The 20,560-nt window shown below is 35.5% G+C and overlaps 1 protein-coding gene across 4 annotated transcripts in view; it reads left to right on the forward strand.

Annotated features, from left to right (window-relative positions):
- Window positions 1-11,020: 11,020 nt before the first annotated feature.
- LOC122032652 (uncharacterized RNA methyltransferase pc1998-like) overlaps window positions 11,021-20,560 on the forward strand; it is a 110,792-nt gene continuing 101,252 nt past the window's right edge. For all 4 annotated transcript variants that reach the window (XM_042591966.1, XM_042591965.1, XM_042591967.1 and 1 more), the window contains exons 1-2: window positions 11,021-11,288; window positions 11,381-11,495. In XM_042591966.1, coding sequence (XP_042447900.1) covers window positions 11,023-11,288; window positions 11,381-11,495 — 381 coding nt within the window. In that variant the 5' untranslated portion in view covers window positions 11,021-11,022. The remainder of the gene's footprint in view (window positions 11,289-11,380; window positions 11,496-20,560) is intronic.

Genomic DNA, 20,560 nt, shown 5'->3' on the forward strand with positions numbered 1-20,560 from the left:
TCAGTCTAATTCTAAATTTTTTTTAACTAAATCTAAATTGGTGCAACACTATTCTAGATTTTTTTTGTTTTGTCTCTTCCCGCACTACTAATCCAAGACCAAGTCTTGGGATTCTTTTTGGTTCTCTTCTTTCGTCTGTACGCAGGACTAAAATGTATCAGACAGAAGGATTCAGCACAGTACGACCCCCGCTTTTCAACGGGGATGATTTTCCGTACTGGAAGAAGCGCATGGAGGTCTACCTCAAAACAGACTTCAACCAGTGGATGAGCATTACAAGACCCTACAAAATTCCAACAGACACTTCCGGGAATATACTGGATCCCGAAGACTGGACAACTGATTTGAAGAAGAAAGCGTCAACAGAGAATAAAACAATCAATACTCTACAGTGCGGATTAACAAGAGAAGAACTAAACAGAGTCGGTCCACACAAAAATGCTAAAGAGCTGTGGGACAAATTGATCAAGCTGCACGAGGGAACGAGCGACGCCAAGGTAACAAAACGAGACCTGCACGGCGAACCAGCTGCACGCAAGGATCAAGGACATCCTTAACGGGCTTCATGCGATAGGCCACCAGATGGAAAATAGAGACTTAATAAGGTACGCATTAAATGCTTTTCCACGTAATAGTTTGTGGGCATCAATCGTAGATGCCTACAAAATTTCTAAGAATCTTTCTAAATTAAAATTAGATGAGCTTTTCTGTGAATTAGAATTACACGAACAAACTAATGCTGGAGCCGAGAAAGGTATAGCTTTATTTGCAGGTTCCTCCAAAGAAAAGAAAAGCAAGCCTGAATTTGAAGAAGAATCTGACCAAGACTCCGAAGACGAAGAACACTTGGTGAACTTGGTAAGAAAAATGTTCACCAGGAGAAAAAGGAGCTTCAGCAAAAAGGATCTTCAAAAGATCAGTTCTCCCTCAGAACAAAAGAACGTGACTTGCTACGGCTGCAATAAAAAGGGACACTACAAGAACGATTGCCCAAAACTGAAGTTCAACAAACCAAAGCCAACCAAAAAGAAGGCACTCAAAGCAACGTGGGACGACTCCTCGGACGAATCGGAGGAGGAAGAACAGAAACATCAGAGCCACCTCGCACTGATGGCCCACGAAGCTGAAACAGAAGACGAGTCGGAAGATGAAGCCACGAGTCCGTACTCGTTTCCGAAGGCCCGAATGAGGTATACTTTAATTTAAACAAAAAAATTTTTAGAATTATTTCCTGTTTAAACAATAAATTAATTAAAATAGAAAATGAAAACAAATCACTTCTTGAGGAAAATCAAAACCTCAAGGAACAAATCAAGAATTTAAATCCAACTCAAGATTCAACACTTGAGGAGGAGAATCTATCATTAAAAAATGATATTAAAAATTTAAAAGAAATGCTAGAAAAATTTACAACAAGATCAAAAAATCTTGACTTAATCCTGAAAAATCAAAAAGCATGTTATAATAAAACCGGACTCGGATACAAGTCAAACTCAAATAAAACTTTTAAGTCATTAATAACTCAATACAAATCAACTAATCAAGCTTGGGTTCCAAAAGCGTGTCTGACCACGCAAGTAGGACTTAATCAATATTATATACCTAAAGAAAAAATACATTATATAAAATCGAATAAACCAAACCAAAATCCAAAATACAAATCTAAATCAAATTCAAAATCTAAACACTTTAAAAATCAACAAAATTATCATCAAGTTAACCGTAACTATAAAAAGAATCGACACAAACCTAAAACCAAAATTTAAGTTAATGGCCAATAATTCAGGGGGAGGCTTCAGCATAGCTGGCACCTCCAAAACTAACTTACCCGACAGGGTAACCCAAAACAAACTAAATTAGGATTAGAGACCAAGTTTAACTTGAATCATGGTACTGGTGAAATTTTTGGATGATAGTACGTTAGGGAAGCTTGGGCATCGCATGTCTAGAAAAATATGGCTTCGATCTGGTGCATTTGGCCAAGTGGAACTGACCGAAGCTACCCTTAAATGGATCCTAATCAGTTAGACCAAGATTTAGTACTAAGCTCCGTGGATAGGACTATTCGAAAAATCTCGAAAGGTTGGTTACTTCTAATGACGTCCATGTGACTCACCTAGCTTAGAAATTTATCCGAAGAATGCCTATTTGTGGAGACCAAAGCTAAATCTGAATCTAATACAAGTTAAACCAAAACTCCATAAGTAAAAAATCTAATTTCATCTCACAAAATCATAGGATTCCCTGATTGATAATATAAATCGGGTGAGATGAATAAGGTACAAAATTTTAATTTTAAACTTAAAAATTAATTTCAAAATTTTAATTTTAAACTTAAAAATTAATTTCAAAATTTTAATTTTAAACTTAAAAATTAACTTCAAAATTTTAATCTTAAACTTAAAAATTAATTTTAAAATTTTAATTTTAAACTTAAAAATTAACTTCAAAATTTTAATCTTAAACTTAAAAATTAATTTCAAAATTTTAATTTTAAACTTAAAAATTAATTTCAAAATTTTAATTTTAAACTTAAAAATTAATTTCAAAATTTTAATCTTAAACTTAAAAATTAACTTCAAAATTTTAATCTTAAACTTAAAAAATGCATGCTCAAAAGACTAACTTTAAATCCTACTTACTGTAGGAAACCAAGTGGATTTTGGACAGTAGTTGCTCCAAACATATGACTGGAGATCACACCAAGTTCACTCAACTCACTTACAAAAGCTTAGGAACAGTTGCCTTTGGAAACAACGGCAAACTCAAGGTAATTGGTATAGGTAATATTGAATTAAAATCAGACTTTATAATTACAAATGTTTTACTTGTTGAAAATTTTAAATACAATCTTCTAAGTATAAGTCAATTGTGTGATACTAGGTATAAGGTTAAATTTCTATCCACAGAGTGTTTAATCAAACATCTAGATAATCCTACCATAAGCCTAAAAGGTTTTAGAAAAGACAACATCTATGCCATCAACTTAACCATTTCTTCCATTAAGTGTTATTTAACACAAAAAGAAGAAACTTGGTTATGGCATAGGAGGATGTCTCACACCAACTTTAGAAATATAAGTAAACTAAATGGACTTGTAAAAGGCTTACCAAAATTACCTAACTTAGATTCAACCATATGTAATGTTTGTCAACAAGGCAAACAAACTAAATCAACCCACAAACAAATAAATCAACCACGAACTAACTCAATATTAGAACTTCTACATTTAGACCTTTTTGACTCCCATGGAGTCAAATCTATAAATGGAAACTTATATTGTTTAGTAATTATAGAGGATTACTCTAGGTTTACTTGGGTAAAATTCTTAAAACATAAAGATGAAACTTTTGAAATTTTTACAAATTTCTGCAAACAAATTGAAAACGAAAAAGATATTAAAATTAAAAGAATTAGGAGTGACAACGGGGGAGAATTTAAAAATCACAACTTTAACAATTTTTGTCTAGAAAACGGTTACCATCATGAGTTCTCATGCCCTAAAACCCCCCAACAAAATGGGATTGTAGAAAGAAAAAATAGAACCTTACTTGAAGCTTCTAGAACAATGTTAAATGAGTATAACCTACCTAAATACTTTTGGGCAGAAGCCGTTAGTACAGCCTGCTATGTACAGAACAGAACAACAATAAATAAAACTCATAACAAAACGTTCTTCGAAATGTTTTATAATAAACAACCAAATATAAAATATTTTAAAGTATTTGGGTGCCCAGTTTTTATCTTAAATACAAGAGAACACTTAGGAAAATTCACCTCTAAAATTGAAAATGGAATTTTTGTAGGATATTCCCTAAATAGTAGAGGCTACAAAATTTATAATAAGGTTACCTTAAAAATTGTAGAAACTACTAATGTAAAATTTGAAGAAACTAAACAAGACAAAGAACCTACACAACCACCTGAGTTTGTTCCAGAAACCAACCAAACTCTAAGTCATGAAGAAGAGGAACAACATCAAGAGAGTCAACCCCCTAGAACAATAAGGGTCAACCCAAATCATCCAACTGATCAAATAATTGGTGACCCAGACTTAAGAGTTCAAACCAGATCATCATTTAGAAACCTAAGTCAAATTTCTTTAATTTCAAAAATTGAACCCAAAACTGTGGATGAATCCCTACTAGACCCAGATTGGATTATAGCTATGCAAGAAGAACTAGCCCAATTTGAGCGTAATGAGGTTTGGGACCTAGTCCCACCACCTAAGAATAAGAAAATAATAGAAACAAAATGGGTATTCAGAAACAAACTAAGTGAAACTGGGGAAATTACTAGAAATAAAGCTAGACTAGTTGTCAAAGGGTTTAGTCAGGTTGAAGGACTTGACTATGATGAGACCTATGCCCCAGTAGCCATATTAGAATCCATTAGAATGTTACTAAGTTATGCAGCCCATAAGGAATTCAAACTATACTAAATGGATGTTAAGTCTGTCTTTCTTAATGGACTAATTAAAGAAGAAGTTTATGTAGGTCAACCTCCTGGGTTTGAAAGTCTAGAACACCCTGATTATGTATTTAAGTTAAAGAAAGCGTTATATGGACTTAAACAAGCACCCAGGGCATGGTATGAAAGGCTAACATCCTACTTAACATCTAAAGGATTCAACCAAGGTCAAATTAACCCAACCTTGTTTGTTAAATCATTAAATACAGACATATTTATTTCACAAATATATGTAGATGATATAATATTTGGCTCAACAAATTCAGAATTTTTAGAAGAATTTATTAATCTAATGGAAAAAGAATTTGAAATGAGCTTAGTAGGAAAATTAACTTATTTCTTAGGATTACAAATCAAACAAACAAATGAAGAAAATTATATTTATCAACATAAATACACTAAAGAGTTACTTAAAAAATTCGGAATGGAAAATACAAAAGAAATAAAAACACCTATGGCAGTAAACACAATCTTAGACAGTGACCCAAATGGAAAACCAATTGATTTAAAACATTATAGGAGTGCAATAGGTAGCCTACTGTATTTAACTGCAAGCCGACCTGATATTTTATTTGCAGTTAGTATGTGTGCTAGATACCAAACTTGTGCTAAGGAATCCCATTTGACACAAGTTAAAAGAATTTTTAGATATCTTAAAGGAACAACAAATGTAGGAATCTGGTATCCTAGGACAAATAATTTTGAACTAATAGGGTATTCTGACTCAGATTATGCTGGATGTAAATTAGACCGCAAAAGCACAAGTGGTGGATGCCAATTATTAGGTTCATCACTTGTTAGCTGTTTAGTAGAAAGCAACATTGTGTTGCTCTATCTACAACTGAGTCAGAATACATAGCTATAGGTGAATGTGTTGCACAATTATTATGGATGATGCATACTCTAAAAGATTTCAACTTAAATATCACAAATGTAAAAGTATTAATTGACAATATAAGTTCAATTAACTTAACCAAAAACCCTGTGCATCATTCAAGAACCAAACATATTGAAATTAGGCACCACTTCATCAGGGATCATGTTACTAAAGGTGATATTGAACTCAAGTACATTGAGTCCAAATCAAATTTAGCTGACATTTTTACAAAACCACTCCCTGAAAGTGAATTTAGCAACTTACGTCGAAAATTAGGGATGTGCTTAATAGACTAGGATTTTTTCAAAATGATTTTCAAAAATAATTCTTTCAAATTATAAGTTAAACTTGTTTGCTTTCAAAACTTTCCATTTTTAGATTTTCAAAAACAGTTTTGGCCTTAGACTAGTTTTGAATCCTTAGAAAGCATGTACCCATAGGTCTAGTTTTTGAGCATCTCACCAACACCTTAGGTTTACCTTGCTTGTGTTTGACAAACATAGAAAGGGGTGAGATGCATAGGCCAATTGTCTGGACTTAAGATGCTTATTTTAGTGCATCAGCATAAGTCTGGACGTTAAATACAACTCAGATATTAATCAGATTAAGTTTATTAGTCAAGTCAACTTAATCTGACTAACCAAGTGAAAGCTACTATCTTCTGATAGTTAGTTAGTACCTAATTGGTTAGACAGCTGGTTAAATTTAAGTATCAAGTTCAGGGGGAGAAATTAACTAAAATTTTGTGTGTCTGAAAAATATTTTTTTAAAACTAAGTTACTTTGAACATTAGTTTACAAAAAGTTAAATTTAACTAAGTGTTTGAAAAACTTGGAAGTTTAATTCCACCAAAATTTCAAACCTGATTTAAAAAGTTGACTATTAAAACTTTACAAATTTAGCTTTTATCAAATTAGCCTTAAAAATCTATTTTGGCAAAATTTAATCTCACTTAATTTTTGCTTTGTTTTGAAAAATTGAAGTTGAAAATTTACCTTTTGAAAAGTACATGTTACTTAAACCGAAATTTTTTTTTTGAAAAGTTGAAAAACCTGATTTAAAAATTTTACACGCCTGAAAAGTTAAAACTTGATTAACTTTAAATTCATACTTTTCAAAATTCAACTTGTCTCCCCCAAGTCAACCTTTTCAAGATCAACTGTTTTACAGTAACTCTACACTATGTTTACTTTTGTTTTTTTTTTATGAATGCCAAAGGGGGAGGGTTAGGCGGTTAAGTCAGATAAACCAAATTGAAAACACTAAAACTAACTTTAAAACTGATGTACCTATTTTTTTTTGCATTTTTTCACTAACTTAATCAGGTTGTCATTCCATCAAAAAGGGGGAGATTGTTGGTGCGGGTAGCACTAACGGTCTAACCTAGGTTTTGATGAATGACAAATAGGTTAAGTTAGTTTTGTTATTGTCTGACACTTTGATCAAGTGTGCAGGAGAAGTCCGCAGACAGTCGATAGAGAAGTCCAAGAAGGAGAAGTCAGAATCAGGTCGAATCTCAATGGTCCGGGGAGAAGTCTAGATCTGGCCGGACGTCTGGCAGGTAAGTGAGGTAAGTCACTGGAGGGGAGTGACTGCGAGGACGCGCTCTCGGGAAGGGAACATTAGGCGTCGATCCGGCTTAGATCCATTTCGGATGTCTAAGTCGAGATCGTGACTAGATTCCGGTCTCGGATAAATCTAAGTCATACCATTTGTGCTAATTCATATTATTATAAAATGTGCTAACAATCTATTTTGCAGGATACATATTGCCTCGGACTAACTTTGTTTTGCAGGAAAAGGGAGTTTTCTGGAACAAGGTGGTCCGGGCGCCCGGAAGGCAAATTATATCCAGCTAAGTCGTCGCCATGTGGAGCATCACGGTTTGAGCAGCTACGTCATATTCCAGGCGCCCGGAAGGAATCCAGGCGCCTGGAGCAGCATATAAAAGAAGCCCAAGGCAGGAGCTTCAGAATCAATCAATCAGAGAACTCTTCTACTGCTGGTCCTGCTGCTCGACGTCAAGTGCGACGCCAACAAAGCTCCGACAAAGTGCTCCTTCGGTTTCTTATTTAATTTCCTTGTCGGTATTACTTTGTTTTCACTAGCATTTTCTGTATTCATTCTGTAATCATATTTCGACTTGTTAGTGATTGCCCAACGAAAGTGGTCAAGGACCACGGGCCTTCGAGTAGGAATCGTCACAGGCTCCGAACGAAGTAAAAAACATTTGTGTCTATTTTACTTTTCCGCTACGTTTATACTCCAAAATTTCTAATCGATATTCACCCCCCTCTATCGAATCTAATGGTCCTACAATTACCATGTTTAGTATCATGCGTCATCTCGCATGATTGCATGCTGTGCGATAGTTGCTCCATTATTGTCGAGCACATCGCAAGTTACATGTATCTGTACACACTACCACTCATGGGTTAGTGGTATATCAGACAGGTGTGTGGCAGTTTTGCTGTTTGGCTCCGTTGGTCTGGTGACTCAGCGTGATAGCCGACAAACGGTTCTGCTCTGTTTGGCTTCGTTGGTTTAGTGTTGCAGCGTGGTAGCCAGCAGGCAGTTAGACTTTGTTTGGCTCCGTTGGTCCACTCATGGGTAGTGTGATACAGCGTGGTAGCCGGTAGAGATTCCTCCCCGTCATCGTGTACCGGGAGATGAGAGCATTGTGCTCCCCCATTTATGATTTGGGGTAGGAGGATAGGTGTACTCTGACACATCCCGTCCACTCGGTCACTCATCAGGGGCAGTGATGGCAGAGTGCACGGTTGTGACATGGCTGACTGGCGTCAGGGGTGACCATGACATTTGCATCATATGCATGATGTATTTATTGTTTGTGTTTGTTGCATTTACTTGTTTCATTTATATGGATGCATATGATCGACATGCATACAGGATTTATAACACCACACTCTCGGTCTGACGACCCTGTTGTACTTATACCTTGGTCCTGGTTAGTACAGTTTTCTCCTGTTTTGTTTCAGTTGCATTTATCCTTCTTGTATCAGGAGACTATACACATGATTAGTGCTGCCTGTTATTTTCTTTATTATACATATCAGTTGATATCCGCTGAGTGTTGGACTCACACCCTCCTCCATTGTTATTTTCAGGTTGATGCTGTCCGGAGGGTTCTAGTCGCTAGTCCCCTGTAGTCCACGAGGACGTCTTGTTGATCTTTTAGTTTTCTTGTTTAGACTATGTTTAGACTTATTCTATTTTAGATATGTTTGGATCTTGTATGAATTTTTATTGTCGAGAGGTTTGGATTTGGATATGTTTTGCTCCATGTCTGCCTGGATGACAGAAGAGGTAAGTTCGTTGTGATTTGAGCTTTATGGGTGTAGTTGAGTAGAGTTGTTTTTGAGTCCCCTTATCACTGTCTAGTTTATTGACTATTATACTGCGTGGATGTCTCTGTGTTATGTTATTGTTACTGTTATTGCTCCGGCCGTGTTGGCCGAGGTATATGTGGCCCACCAGAGGGCATTGTAGAAAGTTTCAGATTATCAGCCGTACAGGAAAAATGCTGTCGAAATTTCTTCGGACATGGACTTCTCCGGGGCGTGACAGTTTCACTTATTAACACTTTATAGATAAGCCATGAGAAAGATAGAAAAGTAAAGCGTTATTCACCCCCTTACCTCAACTCAAGAAAGCCTAGGTGATTCACCCCTCCAGTTCAACTCGATCTTATATAATTATGCTCTTAAATTTTGATTCCATTCTATATTTAATATGATATGAGATTTTCAAAAATTATTTTTTTAAGAGAAAGAAATAGTTTTTTCAACACTTATATAAAGTTGGCTTATTTTTCAGAATTTTAGATATGTTTTAGTGCTTGAGTAGGTTAAATAAGTATGTGTATAATTAAGGGAGAGTTAGTTTTAGAAAGAATTGCGTGATTTAATTAATATGAAATATGATGCGTTATTTGAATATTAGTAAATTAAGGGGTGTATTCAATTAAGAGTTTGAATGACTTTTATTGATTTGTTTAGTGATAGATTTTTATGGAATTAATAGATTTTTATTGACTTTTATAGAATTACACAGAATTATAAAAAAAATTCTATGGAGTTCTATAAACTTTTTTGCAAGACTTTTATAGTATAAACTTTTTATGGAAACTTATGAATTTCATAATTTAATAATATCTTATAAGTTATTATCTAACAATCCCGTCAAATATGGTTACCAAGAAGAAAAAGATGATTCTCATATGTTTTTTTAATTTGAAAATTATAAAAAAAATATTTGAAAAAAAGAAATAAAAGTAAAATTTTTCTCGATCATTTTTGTCCTTTTCTTTTTCATTTCACATATTTTAATACTCTTTTGGAGGCATAAAAAGATACAAATGAGTCATATTCAATATTCAATTTATAGAAATCAAATTTTCAATTAAATATAAATAATTAATTAATCAATACTATTTAATGATACACAATATAAATATCAAATATCTAGATAATAAAAAATACTTAGCATTGGTGATATAGTTTCAATAGTTTTTTTTTAGAAAAGAAAAAATCTAAGGTTCATTATTACCAATATGATGAACATCTCTCCACATTCGATTCGCTATTATATCTCTCCATGTATTGACATTTGTTCGTTGTTATTCTCGAGTGTTAAATAATTGATCAAAATAATTACCATCATGAACCTGTTCTAGCAAGGATGATGAAACTTCATTATCTAATTCAACTAGATATTCATCAGAACGACACTCCTTGCGAAGAAAATTATGTAATTCGACACAAGCCAAACACAAGCTCGACTTGTGGTGTATATGAAAATGGAGGAGCTATTTTGCTTGTAACTTGAAAGGAAGAAAACATTGCTAAGATAACACTGACGTGAAAAAAATCGGGTATCCCATATCACACAAAAAAAAATCATCCAATTGATGAAAAAGGAAAACACGAGAAAAGATCAATTTTTACCATCATACATACAAACAAAATATGCTCATAAACAAAATACGTACATACAAATCGACGATCACACAATAATCAAGGTAGTTGATGCTCAGACAAGAGTGGATGCTTCCAATAGTAGATTTAAAAAAAAATATAAAGCAGCATGATTTCTTCTAGGCAAACTAAAATAATAAAGCAAAATTGTGTAATCCCAATAGATGTTCACCTGTCTACAAGAGAGAGATCGAAGAAGAGCCGAGGAAATGGAAAGATGGTGCTTAATTAGCAGATGAAGTTTGAATTCAACGACAAAGGAAGTCGATCTAGTTGTAAGGAAGAGGTAAAACTATGTAGAAAGGGAAAAAAGAGAGGCGACGACGAATGTGCTGGGTTAAAAATTTATAGAAATATCAAGGATGAATGAATGACTTCTTTTTTTTAGTTTTTAAAGTTCATCAAGGGTTTATAGTTTGTACATAATGAATTTTAAAAAAATCCATAAAAATTCATAAAAGTTTGGATATAATTTTTTTTTATAGAATTTTAAAAAGTCAAATTTTAATACTGTATAATTTTTAAAAATTTTATAAAAAATTAATTTAAATACTATTAGATTTTTATAGAATTTATAAAAATCTAAATGGAATACAACTAGATTTTTAAAATCTAAAATACATAAAAACAATTAAAAGTAATTAAAAATTTAAGATTGAAATAATATTTGAGGGGCTGATGGTGATGGGAACTGATGTCACACCCCCGCGGCCTTATCCCCCAGCCCCGAGCTTCCTTTTCTGCCCGTTTTATCATATGGCTCCGACGCTACTTCCGGCTACTCCTTTCGCCGCCCACCTTGCTACTCGAACCCTTCCGCCGCACACTGCTACCTCCTCCTTTCACCGTCGACAGTGCTCTAGTCTCTTCCACCTCCATTCCTCCTCTGACGCATCCGCTGAAACAGCAGCCTCCACTGCCCTCCAGTGCCCACATTTCCAGTCGTATGTTGTTGATATCTACTTCTTTGTACCCAGTGGTACGCCTCCATTGCCCTCCTGCTATATTATCTTCTTGTTTTTTTTTACCACTCTAGGTGCTCCGGTTGTACCCTGGAGCGGAATCTTGATCTCCCACCGTTGCTCCATGACGCCACGGAGTTCTTTAACAGACTTGGCATCTCTAATATTACCTTTGAAAGTGGTAGCTTGGTAGGTATTCCTTCTTCTTGTGATTTAATTTTTATATAGTAAAGAGAATTTCTCTAGTTCTATTCTTCTTTTGGGGTTCGGATTACTCCATGAGTTGTAGATTAAGCTGTGATGTTTTCCACTGGCTAGGGGCGTGTCTTTCATAGTTTGGCTGTTTCCTTAGAGAATAATTCAAGTGATGAGAGATTTGCGTTAATAATTGCATTGTTATTTATTAGATATCAGATCATGATGCGTATGTTCCTCTAGGTCTAACTTAATGATTGATATATTTGATATTCTGTCTATTTCTATTGCCATCATAGTATCAATATCCAATATACTAATTAACAAGGTCAAGAATTTAATTCTATTTAGAATTATTCAAGTTCTCCAACTCATTAATTTTATAATTTGTTAGAACTTTTAAAAAAGTTATTTAGTTATTTTTTTAAAAAGTCTGTTAGGTTTTATTAGAACAGTTAGGGTTTTATTAGAAAAATTTGATATTTTATAAAGAATAGGTAGTGTTATCAAATTTTAAAAAGGGATTAGGATCCTATATTACGGACAAGTTTTTAGTTAATACAATTTGCAATTTCCTTTTCTCTATGTGAGAATTAGTAGCTTTTCTCTGGGTGAAAATGGTAACTTTGTTTGTTCAATGTGCTACATCACTAGTGCTTCTCTTTGAAGAGTCTATGCTTCCATTTTTCTTTGAATTATCTAGGACTTATGGTTAGTGTTGCAATTTCTAGGGTTCAAGAAAAGCATCTTACTGTCCCAATTCCCCTCAGCTAGATATGTACACTTAATGACTTGTAATCCAGAGTCATGCTGTCATGCAAATTGCATCAAGCCATGGAATCTTCACCACTTCTGATGGAAAAGACATTGGATGATTGTTTTTATAGTGCTCAATGATTTCTGCATATAGTTACTATATATACTTGCTCAATTCAAATATTAACATTATTTTACAGATCTATTTTATTTCAATTTTCCATCTTTTCAATTATATTTATGATGAACTCAGCAACTATTGTCACAACATGCAACAAAAAGGGTCAATCTCTACATTCTGAATTAGAATTGTTGGAGATCTTGTGAAGTATTACTGTAATGCATAAAGCTGATCCCTTTGCATTCAGGTCATTGTGGGGTAGAGAATGTTGGAGCCTCGATTTGTATGAGTTTGTCCATCTTTGGGGGCAACAATGAACACGGAAACCCAATCAAGAAAGATACATAATACCTTTCCTTGGTTATTCTTGGGGAAATTTTTTGAGTAGGACTCTAGGTCTTTGTGTAGTGGATCCCAGTCACAAAATTCCTCCTGGTTCTCTAACTTGCAAAAGATGACAAGTTGGTACAAAGAGAAATTTAAGGAGGTGAAACCAAGAAGGATGACCCCATCTAGTGGGATAAGGCTTGGTGGTGGTTGTTGTTGTAGTACTTCTACTATTGACTATATCCTAATTTCACAATGTATCTATTAAGCATAAAACTTTCTCTATATCCAATGTGAGCTAAATAGACCAAGATGACGTACATTTCCCCATCTCTTCTTTCCTTCTTTTGTAGAAATTGATTAGTCCTCTCATGAGTCCACAATTTTCTTTTATCGTGATGCAAACTAGGCAAACACCACTACTGTTGCAATATATATTGTATCTATGGAGATAAAACTATCGTTATGTTTCCCCATGGTTGTCATCCCGAATATTCACATATTGGTATTAGAGTCAACTATGGTTATACCTGCCCTTCAACAATGCAAAGCATTTTTGGGAGGTAAACTGGGCATAAAATTGTGTTGAGATGGAGCGCTCCATAATCTAATTGGTGAAGATTTTTATTCATCTTGATGTATGAGCATGCCTGCTCTGCTTGACAAGTCAAAATGGTAATGTACCTCAAAATTATAGAAACACTTCATGCAACCGATCTTATTAGTGGAGATACCTACTTCTAGTTAGTAAGTTGGAGACTTGGAGTTTCCACCTTTGATGGGCTTGCGGATCCCCTTAGATGGCTCAACCATTGACCACTGCTTCGTCCGCTTTGTCCACCAAAGGGTATCAACTTAGCTAAGATGTTGTCAACTAGCTTAGCTGCTGCAAAGACATCAGGTATTTGCACTACTGGTTGATGCCCAGTTTGATTTTTTTTTTCAGCGGAGAGTTCCTAAAATGTTAGGCAAGTGTGCATAAGCTATATTGATTTCTTTGATCCATCTTTAGTTAAGTCAGGTTTGATGCTATTCTAAGTGACAATGGTGAGGTATGATTGACCCCGTTCTGTGGATTTAATGATTATGAAGATGCTATATAAATTGCTGGGAAAGATATCCATATACAATTTTATATGGGAAAAAACATCCATATCCAATTCATAGCTCTCGTTCCTGCTTTCATGACATCCACACTGGACAAGACTAATTTCATTTTTATACATAGAAATATTCATAAAGCCTAAGGGACTATCACCATGATGGAACCTTGAGCATCATATCAATCTCAACTCTAGCAAAGGAACAATAGTTATTCTCTCTTATGATTATCTCTATAGTTAGAAAGTTGAGATCAATCACCAGTGGACCAACAATGTTAACACACTACTGCAACAAGGCATCCCTGACAAATTATCTCATTTTCTAAATGTCTTGTTGGTCAATAGACATTATAATTTTTGAAGTCAGCATGTGGATTTTAGAGCTCGAAATGCCAGCATCATCATGGATATGCTTCTCAGTTTCATTATTGTTGAATTCCTGGAGGACTTGCACGAAACTGTGTGCTATCCAACTACCATCTACTGAGTGTGCACAATTGTGATGCCAACTGGATAGTTTCTCAAATTCAACATGGCTATTTTGAGTTCCTGATGATACCCTTGATTCTAATGTTTCCTCCACATTCCGACCTTGATGATATCATGTTTTTACTAATTGCTTATGTATTTATATTTTTTGCTGTTATTATTAGCAGGACTTGGACACAATCCTAGTTCATCTCAAAATGGTCTTCTCTATCCTATAACATTGCAAGTTATTCCTTTGATGCAACAAATGCACTTTGGATAGAACTAGGTGTCCTACTTGAGCCATATTACTATTGAGTGTAAGGATCTAGCGCGCTAAACATGCGAAAAGTACAGCGGAAAACAAATTAGATCCTCTCCAGAAGATCCATGCTAAGGAGAAAACATATATTGAATTTGTTAAAAGGGAGTTATACCTTTGTCACATGCACACGAAATCTCGATAGCTAGAATCTCAGCACGATCAAGTGTCTGTACCTCTTTCGATATCCATATGAACAAACTTCCTGTCCGTCTCTCGAACTCAAGAATTGGAGAAGAAATGTCACGCCCTAGGTAGTCCCTGTCAGAAGAAATTTCGACAGCATCTTCTCTGTACGGGTGACAATATGAACCATTCTACATTGCCCTTAGGGCCACATATACCTCGGCCAACACGGCCGGAACAATAACAATATATATTAAACAAGCACCCACGCAGTTTAATAGTAAAAACCAAACATAAGCAACGATAAGGAAAACATCTCAAATATCCTACTCAACTACACTCATAAAACTTAAATCACCAGCATACATCCAAACGAAAACCCATCGATAATAAGGGATTATACAAGATCCAAGTGCCAAAAGGTACAAGTTTGGAAACGTAGACGATAACATAATAAGAAAACTAAAGAGAAAATCCAAAACGGAAATCCTCGCAACCTGGAGGGGAAAACTAGTGACTGGAACTCCTCCGGACAGCCTCAACCTGAAATGGTAATAACGGGGGTGAGTCCAACACTCAGCAGATACCTAGTTGACATGCATAGTAAATAATAACTAGTAGTAATAAATATGCGTACAGTCTCCAGAAGTAATGAAACAATGCAAAACTGAAGATAAGGGAGAAGCTGTACTCACCAGGACCTTCTATCAGGATAACAAGGTCGTCAGACCGAAAATACATGTCTTCATATGCATCCATCCAATATGCAGCAAACAAAGTGCAGCAAACACAAGCAATAAATGCATCATGCATATGATGACATGGTCACCCCTGATGGCAGTCAGCCATCTCACACACGATGGTGAGACCGAGTGGGTAGGGCTATGACAATCGTGCACTCTGCCATCACTGCTCGTGATGAGTGACCGAGTGGACGGGATGCTGTCAGAGTACACCTATTCTCCTACCCCAAATCATAAGTGGGGGAGCTCAATGCTCTCATCTCCCTGAGCCAGTTCAGAGGAGGGATCCCTGACGTGCTACCACGCTGCAGTTACACTACCCAGCGGACCAACGGAGCATTGACAGAGCAACCTGCTGCAACACACCCTGCCTGAATAAAAAACCACTAACCCATGAGTGGTTGTGTGTGCAGATCCATGTAACTGACGATGCACTCAACAATAATGGAGCTGCCAATCGCTCAGTATGCAATCATGCGGGATGGTGCATGACACTAAGCATGAAGTTCCTGACCATATCTACCACCATGAAACATGTATCAAAATACGTGGATCAAATAATATGATCTAGGTACACAGGTCAGGTATGGTATCTAACCAGTTCGGTATGTCATAGGGCATGACATGTCACTACATAAATAATGAATAGGGGCACGAATGCTAAACAGATAACAAACAAAATATGCTCATAAACAACTAGTGACATACCGATGCAGATATAAATATAATTATTACTACTTGTTAAAATTTACTAAGCATATCAACATGACATATCAAAAGAGATAAGTCAAGGTACCCGCCTCCAATAGAAAGATCCAATCTGGTCCAAATCCGACGTCGAGATGCTGGTCTCGCGTCAAAGTCTTGTGTCACCAATATATATACATTTTTATTTATCTACAACTCAAATGAATAGCTAAATAAAATCCTTAAGAACAATTTAGGGAAAAACCCTAAACCCTAAACCTCAACCTACCTAAATTAAATCCAACGGTTAACTAGGGTTAGTTACCTAATCCCCAATCAACCCATTAGATTAATAATCCAAACCTAAATCAATTATACTATCAACTCATTATAACCTTTAATTTAAAACATGATCTACCACATGTTCTAATCTAAATACAAATTAATCAATGAGATCCAATTCATCCCTAATTCAACACATATACCTAGGTTAACAATATTTACTAACCTATCTATAAATCAACGACCACAAGATCAAAAACCCTATACCTTATCTCAATCTCAGCTGCTGTTGATGTTGGAACCAAGTGGTTATTGCTGGTTGGAGTGCTGCCGGAACCAAGAAAAGATCCCACAGAACAGAACCTTACCTCACTGCCCTGATCAAGTTGTTGTCCACCAACAGGATCAAGAAGAAGAGATCAGAATTCAACAAAACAACCTATCACCAACTAATTTCCAACAACAACTATGCACCTTACCTCTTCTTCTCCAATCCCGTGACCTCAATGTGCAGCAAAGAAGAGAAGGTGCAAGATCTGATTAGAAGGAAAAGGAATGGAGTGATCCGACACTTCCCTTAATCCAAGCAAGAAGGATTAACACAGAATAGAGCCCTAATCTAGTGAAATCCGTGAATCAACAAGGATCTGACAATGAATCAAGAGGGAAGAAGGGTTTCGGTTGCTTACCCTCGAAGCCCTAAGGCATCTTCACATCGGTGTCGAATGTGGCGCGATCGAGGATCGGCGTCGGCTGTGGCGCAAGCTCGACTAAGGAGAAGAGGAAAGGGGGGTGTGCGGCGGTGGAGAGGCTAGGGCTAACTCGTGAGGAAGAGTAAAGGGAAGGACTCTAGGCTTCCCTCATCCGGCGGTTTTGTGGGGGAAAGAGAGGAAAAGGAAAAAGAAAAAGAAAATAAAAATTCAACTTTTCCTCATTAAAATAGGGTAGCCTAAACATGCTTTCCCGTGGTCCAATATTTATCCCCGTAACCTAAGTCATATGAGCTCCGAAAAATTCCCGGAAAATTTCTAAAAATTATGGAAAATTCCCTTATGGTTATTTGCCCTTTTTCGGTATTTTACAAGAAAACCAACCAAGGTTTTGCTAGCAACCACAAGGAAGGTCTCGGTGGAGGAAAGAAGAAGAGAAGATCACAAGTGAACACACACTTTTTAATGTCCGAAAATCACCCTTTTGTACTCTCATGGAATACCAAAAGTTCGTTGGTCTTTTATCTTTCTTCATGAATTGACTCTTAGTCATCTTTCATGAAGAGACTTTTCATCTTCCATGAAGAGCCTTTTAGCCTTTTTTTACATATTCAAATCGTGTAAAAGACCTTTCCTCTTTCTTGGTGAATTCAAGTTCACCCAATGAACCTAATTCATTAACCCTCATCAATCCAAGTTGACTTCATGAGTCTAATTCGAATTGAACTCAATCCAAAAATGGATCCAATTGAGTCTAACTCAATGAGTCTAATTCGGATTAGACTTAATCCAATGATCCATCTTATAAACCCATCTCCAAATCAACTTGTTTTTTTGTGTGTGACCCAATAGATTCTCATAACATTGGCAATGTATCCAAATCAACATTTTAGATGCATAAACAATGAGTGACATCTAGCAAGGCATTATTACTACCTAAGTGACGAGAATATCGAGATCCGACTTAATCTTTCCGTGACTATTATCTTGTATAACTCAATTATTTTATCTTTGATATCTAGATTAACCAATGAGGCATAGACTGTCATCCTCTTATCAATCTTTATGTTTCTTGATTTCTAAGTAAACACACTCGTACAAATAAGCTCAATATCTCATATTGACTCATTTGAGTATGATCATGCATTCTTGTGTCCTACTAATCAAGGGATCCACAAATATCACTTCCGTCATATAGAAAGGATAGCTCCCATCTACATCACTCACATCCCTCTACATAACTCATTATATACCCAGTGATCGACTTTATAGTTCATCCTGTTACAAGTGACGTTTGACGATACTAAAGTACACAACTTCTTACGTAGAGAACCGTAGTGATTTCAGGTCTAAGGATTATTCATATCAATAGTCACATGAGAATGTTTATAGCACATATAATGAACCATGAAACATTCTTATGGCGGGTCATTCAGTACATATTTTCTAATATATACTCATGTGTCAACCTAATATCTTATATTATGACTTATGAGATTAAATCATCCCTTGACTTACATGCTAGTCTTAACGCATTAATATTGTCCTTGTATATTAATGCTTGACTAGAAATAGTTAAAGAGTAGTGTCTATATGTACTATAGGCTTCCACTATCAATTCAACCAATTGATATGCTGTAGAATCTACCCTAGGACATTATTATACTTATTTATTCGGCATTGAACTGAAATAAATATAATAACAAACTTTTCCTTTTATTAATAAAATAAAATATGATACAATAATGCCCTATCAATCATTTCATAATTGGTACTAGAGCTAATACTAATAATCTCCAATCTTCCACTAGTGTCAATCATTGAAATATCGAATACCCAATGCCCTAGTGTGACTATCATGCTTTCTCTATGCCAAAGTCTTGATTAAGGGATCTGCAATGTTAGCATCGGTTGGTACTTTGCATATCTCTACATCTCCTCTATTGATGATCTCTCGAATGAGATAGAATCGCCTTAGTATATGTTTGGATCGCTGATAAGAGCGAGGTTCCTTAGCTTGTGCATAGCCACATTGTTATCACAATAGAGGTCTATTGGGACCAAGCTCTTTAATAAACTTTCTGATCTAAACAACCTCTTTTGCTGCAGCTGAAGCAGCAATATATTCGGCCTCTGTTGTAGAATCAGCGACTGCATCTTGCTTTGAAATCTTCCAGCTCACAGCACCACCATTTAAGCAAAATACATACCCCGACTACGATCTGAAATTATCCTTGTCAGTTTGGAAGTTAGCATCGGTGTAACTCTTTACAGCAAGCTTTTCATCGCCTCAAAGATCAAGAAATAATCTTCAGTTCTTCTCAAGTACATAGAAATATTATTGACAGTTGTCCAGTGACTTTCACCTGGATCTAACTAGTATCTGTTCGTCATGCTTAATGTATACGAGACATCTGGGCGAGTACAAAGCATGAGGTACATGATAGATCCTATAGCAGATGCATAAGAAATCTGATCCATGCGGTTCCTTTCTTCCTTAGAAGAGGGGCATTGAGTCTTCAAAAGACTTACACCATGTGAGCAGGAATCCCTTCTTGCAATTATGTATGGCAAAACGATTAACCACCTTGTCAATATATGTACTCTGACTTAGACCAAGCAATCTCTTATACCTATCTCTATAGATCTTGATACCTAAAATATAGGTTGCTTCACCTAAGTCCATTGAGAAACAATTCCCAAGCCACGTTTTCACTGACTGAAGAGTAGGGATCAAGGTTTAAAATCTCGAACCGTGCCTAGGTTTCGGTTCCAGACCAGAATGATACGATTTCGGTATCGTATTGTACCGTGCTGATACTGTTTCGGTATTTTTTTTATTTATATAGTAATTATTAGATAAATATGTTTATTGTGTATAATTTAAAAATAAGTTATATGTTGATTTTATATAAATTCTCAATTATTGAACAATTTAATATTGTTAGAAAAAATAATTAAATATAATTTTATTTAAAAAAATTGATCTATCAATCACTTGAATTAAATTGATACATTATAATATGTTGCCTTACTAATACCAAAAGGAGTGGCGTGAATTAGATGGAAACATTGGTTCTTGTAACATTCTACTTGGGTCAACTCCATAATTCTCCAATGCTCAGATTAAATAATCATCCCATGACATGTAATATTAATATTGATTTCTCCAAATGTCCATCAGCGTGTCTCGATTTATCACTGGATATTGGATTTGAACTGGCACCACTGAAATCAGAACGGGTATAGGAACAGGCACAAGATAAGGATAAGGATAAGGTATGATGGATCACCATATGATGCATCAGAGTTATAATAAGAAGGTTGTGAGTATAATGAACTTCGACCAGAATCAATCTCAGCTAAACTCTTCCGCATATCTTGATAATTATGAGTTTTCTTTTATTTGTCACC

The sequence above is a fragment of the Zingiber officinale genome, chromosome 11A, assembly GCF_018446385.1.
Source record: "Zingiber officinale cultivar Zhangliang chromosome 11A, Zo_v1.1, whole genome shotgun sequence".
NCBI classification, from domain to species: domain Eukaryota; kingdom Viridiplantae; phylum Streptophyta; class Magnoliopsida; order Zingiberales; family Zingiberaceae; genus Zingiber; species Zingiber officinale.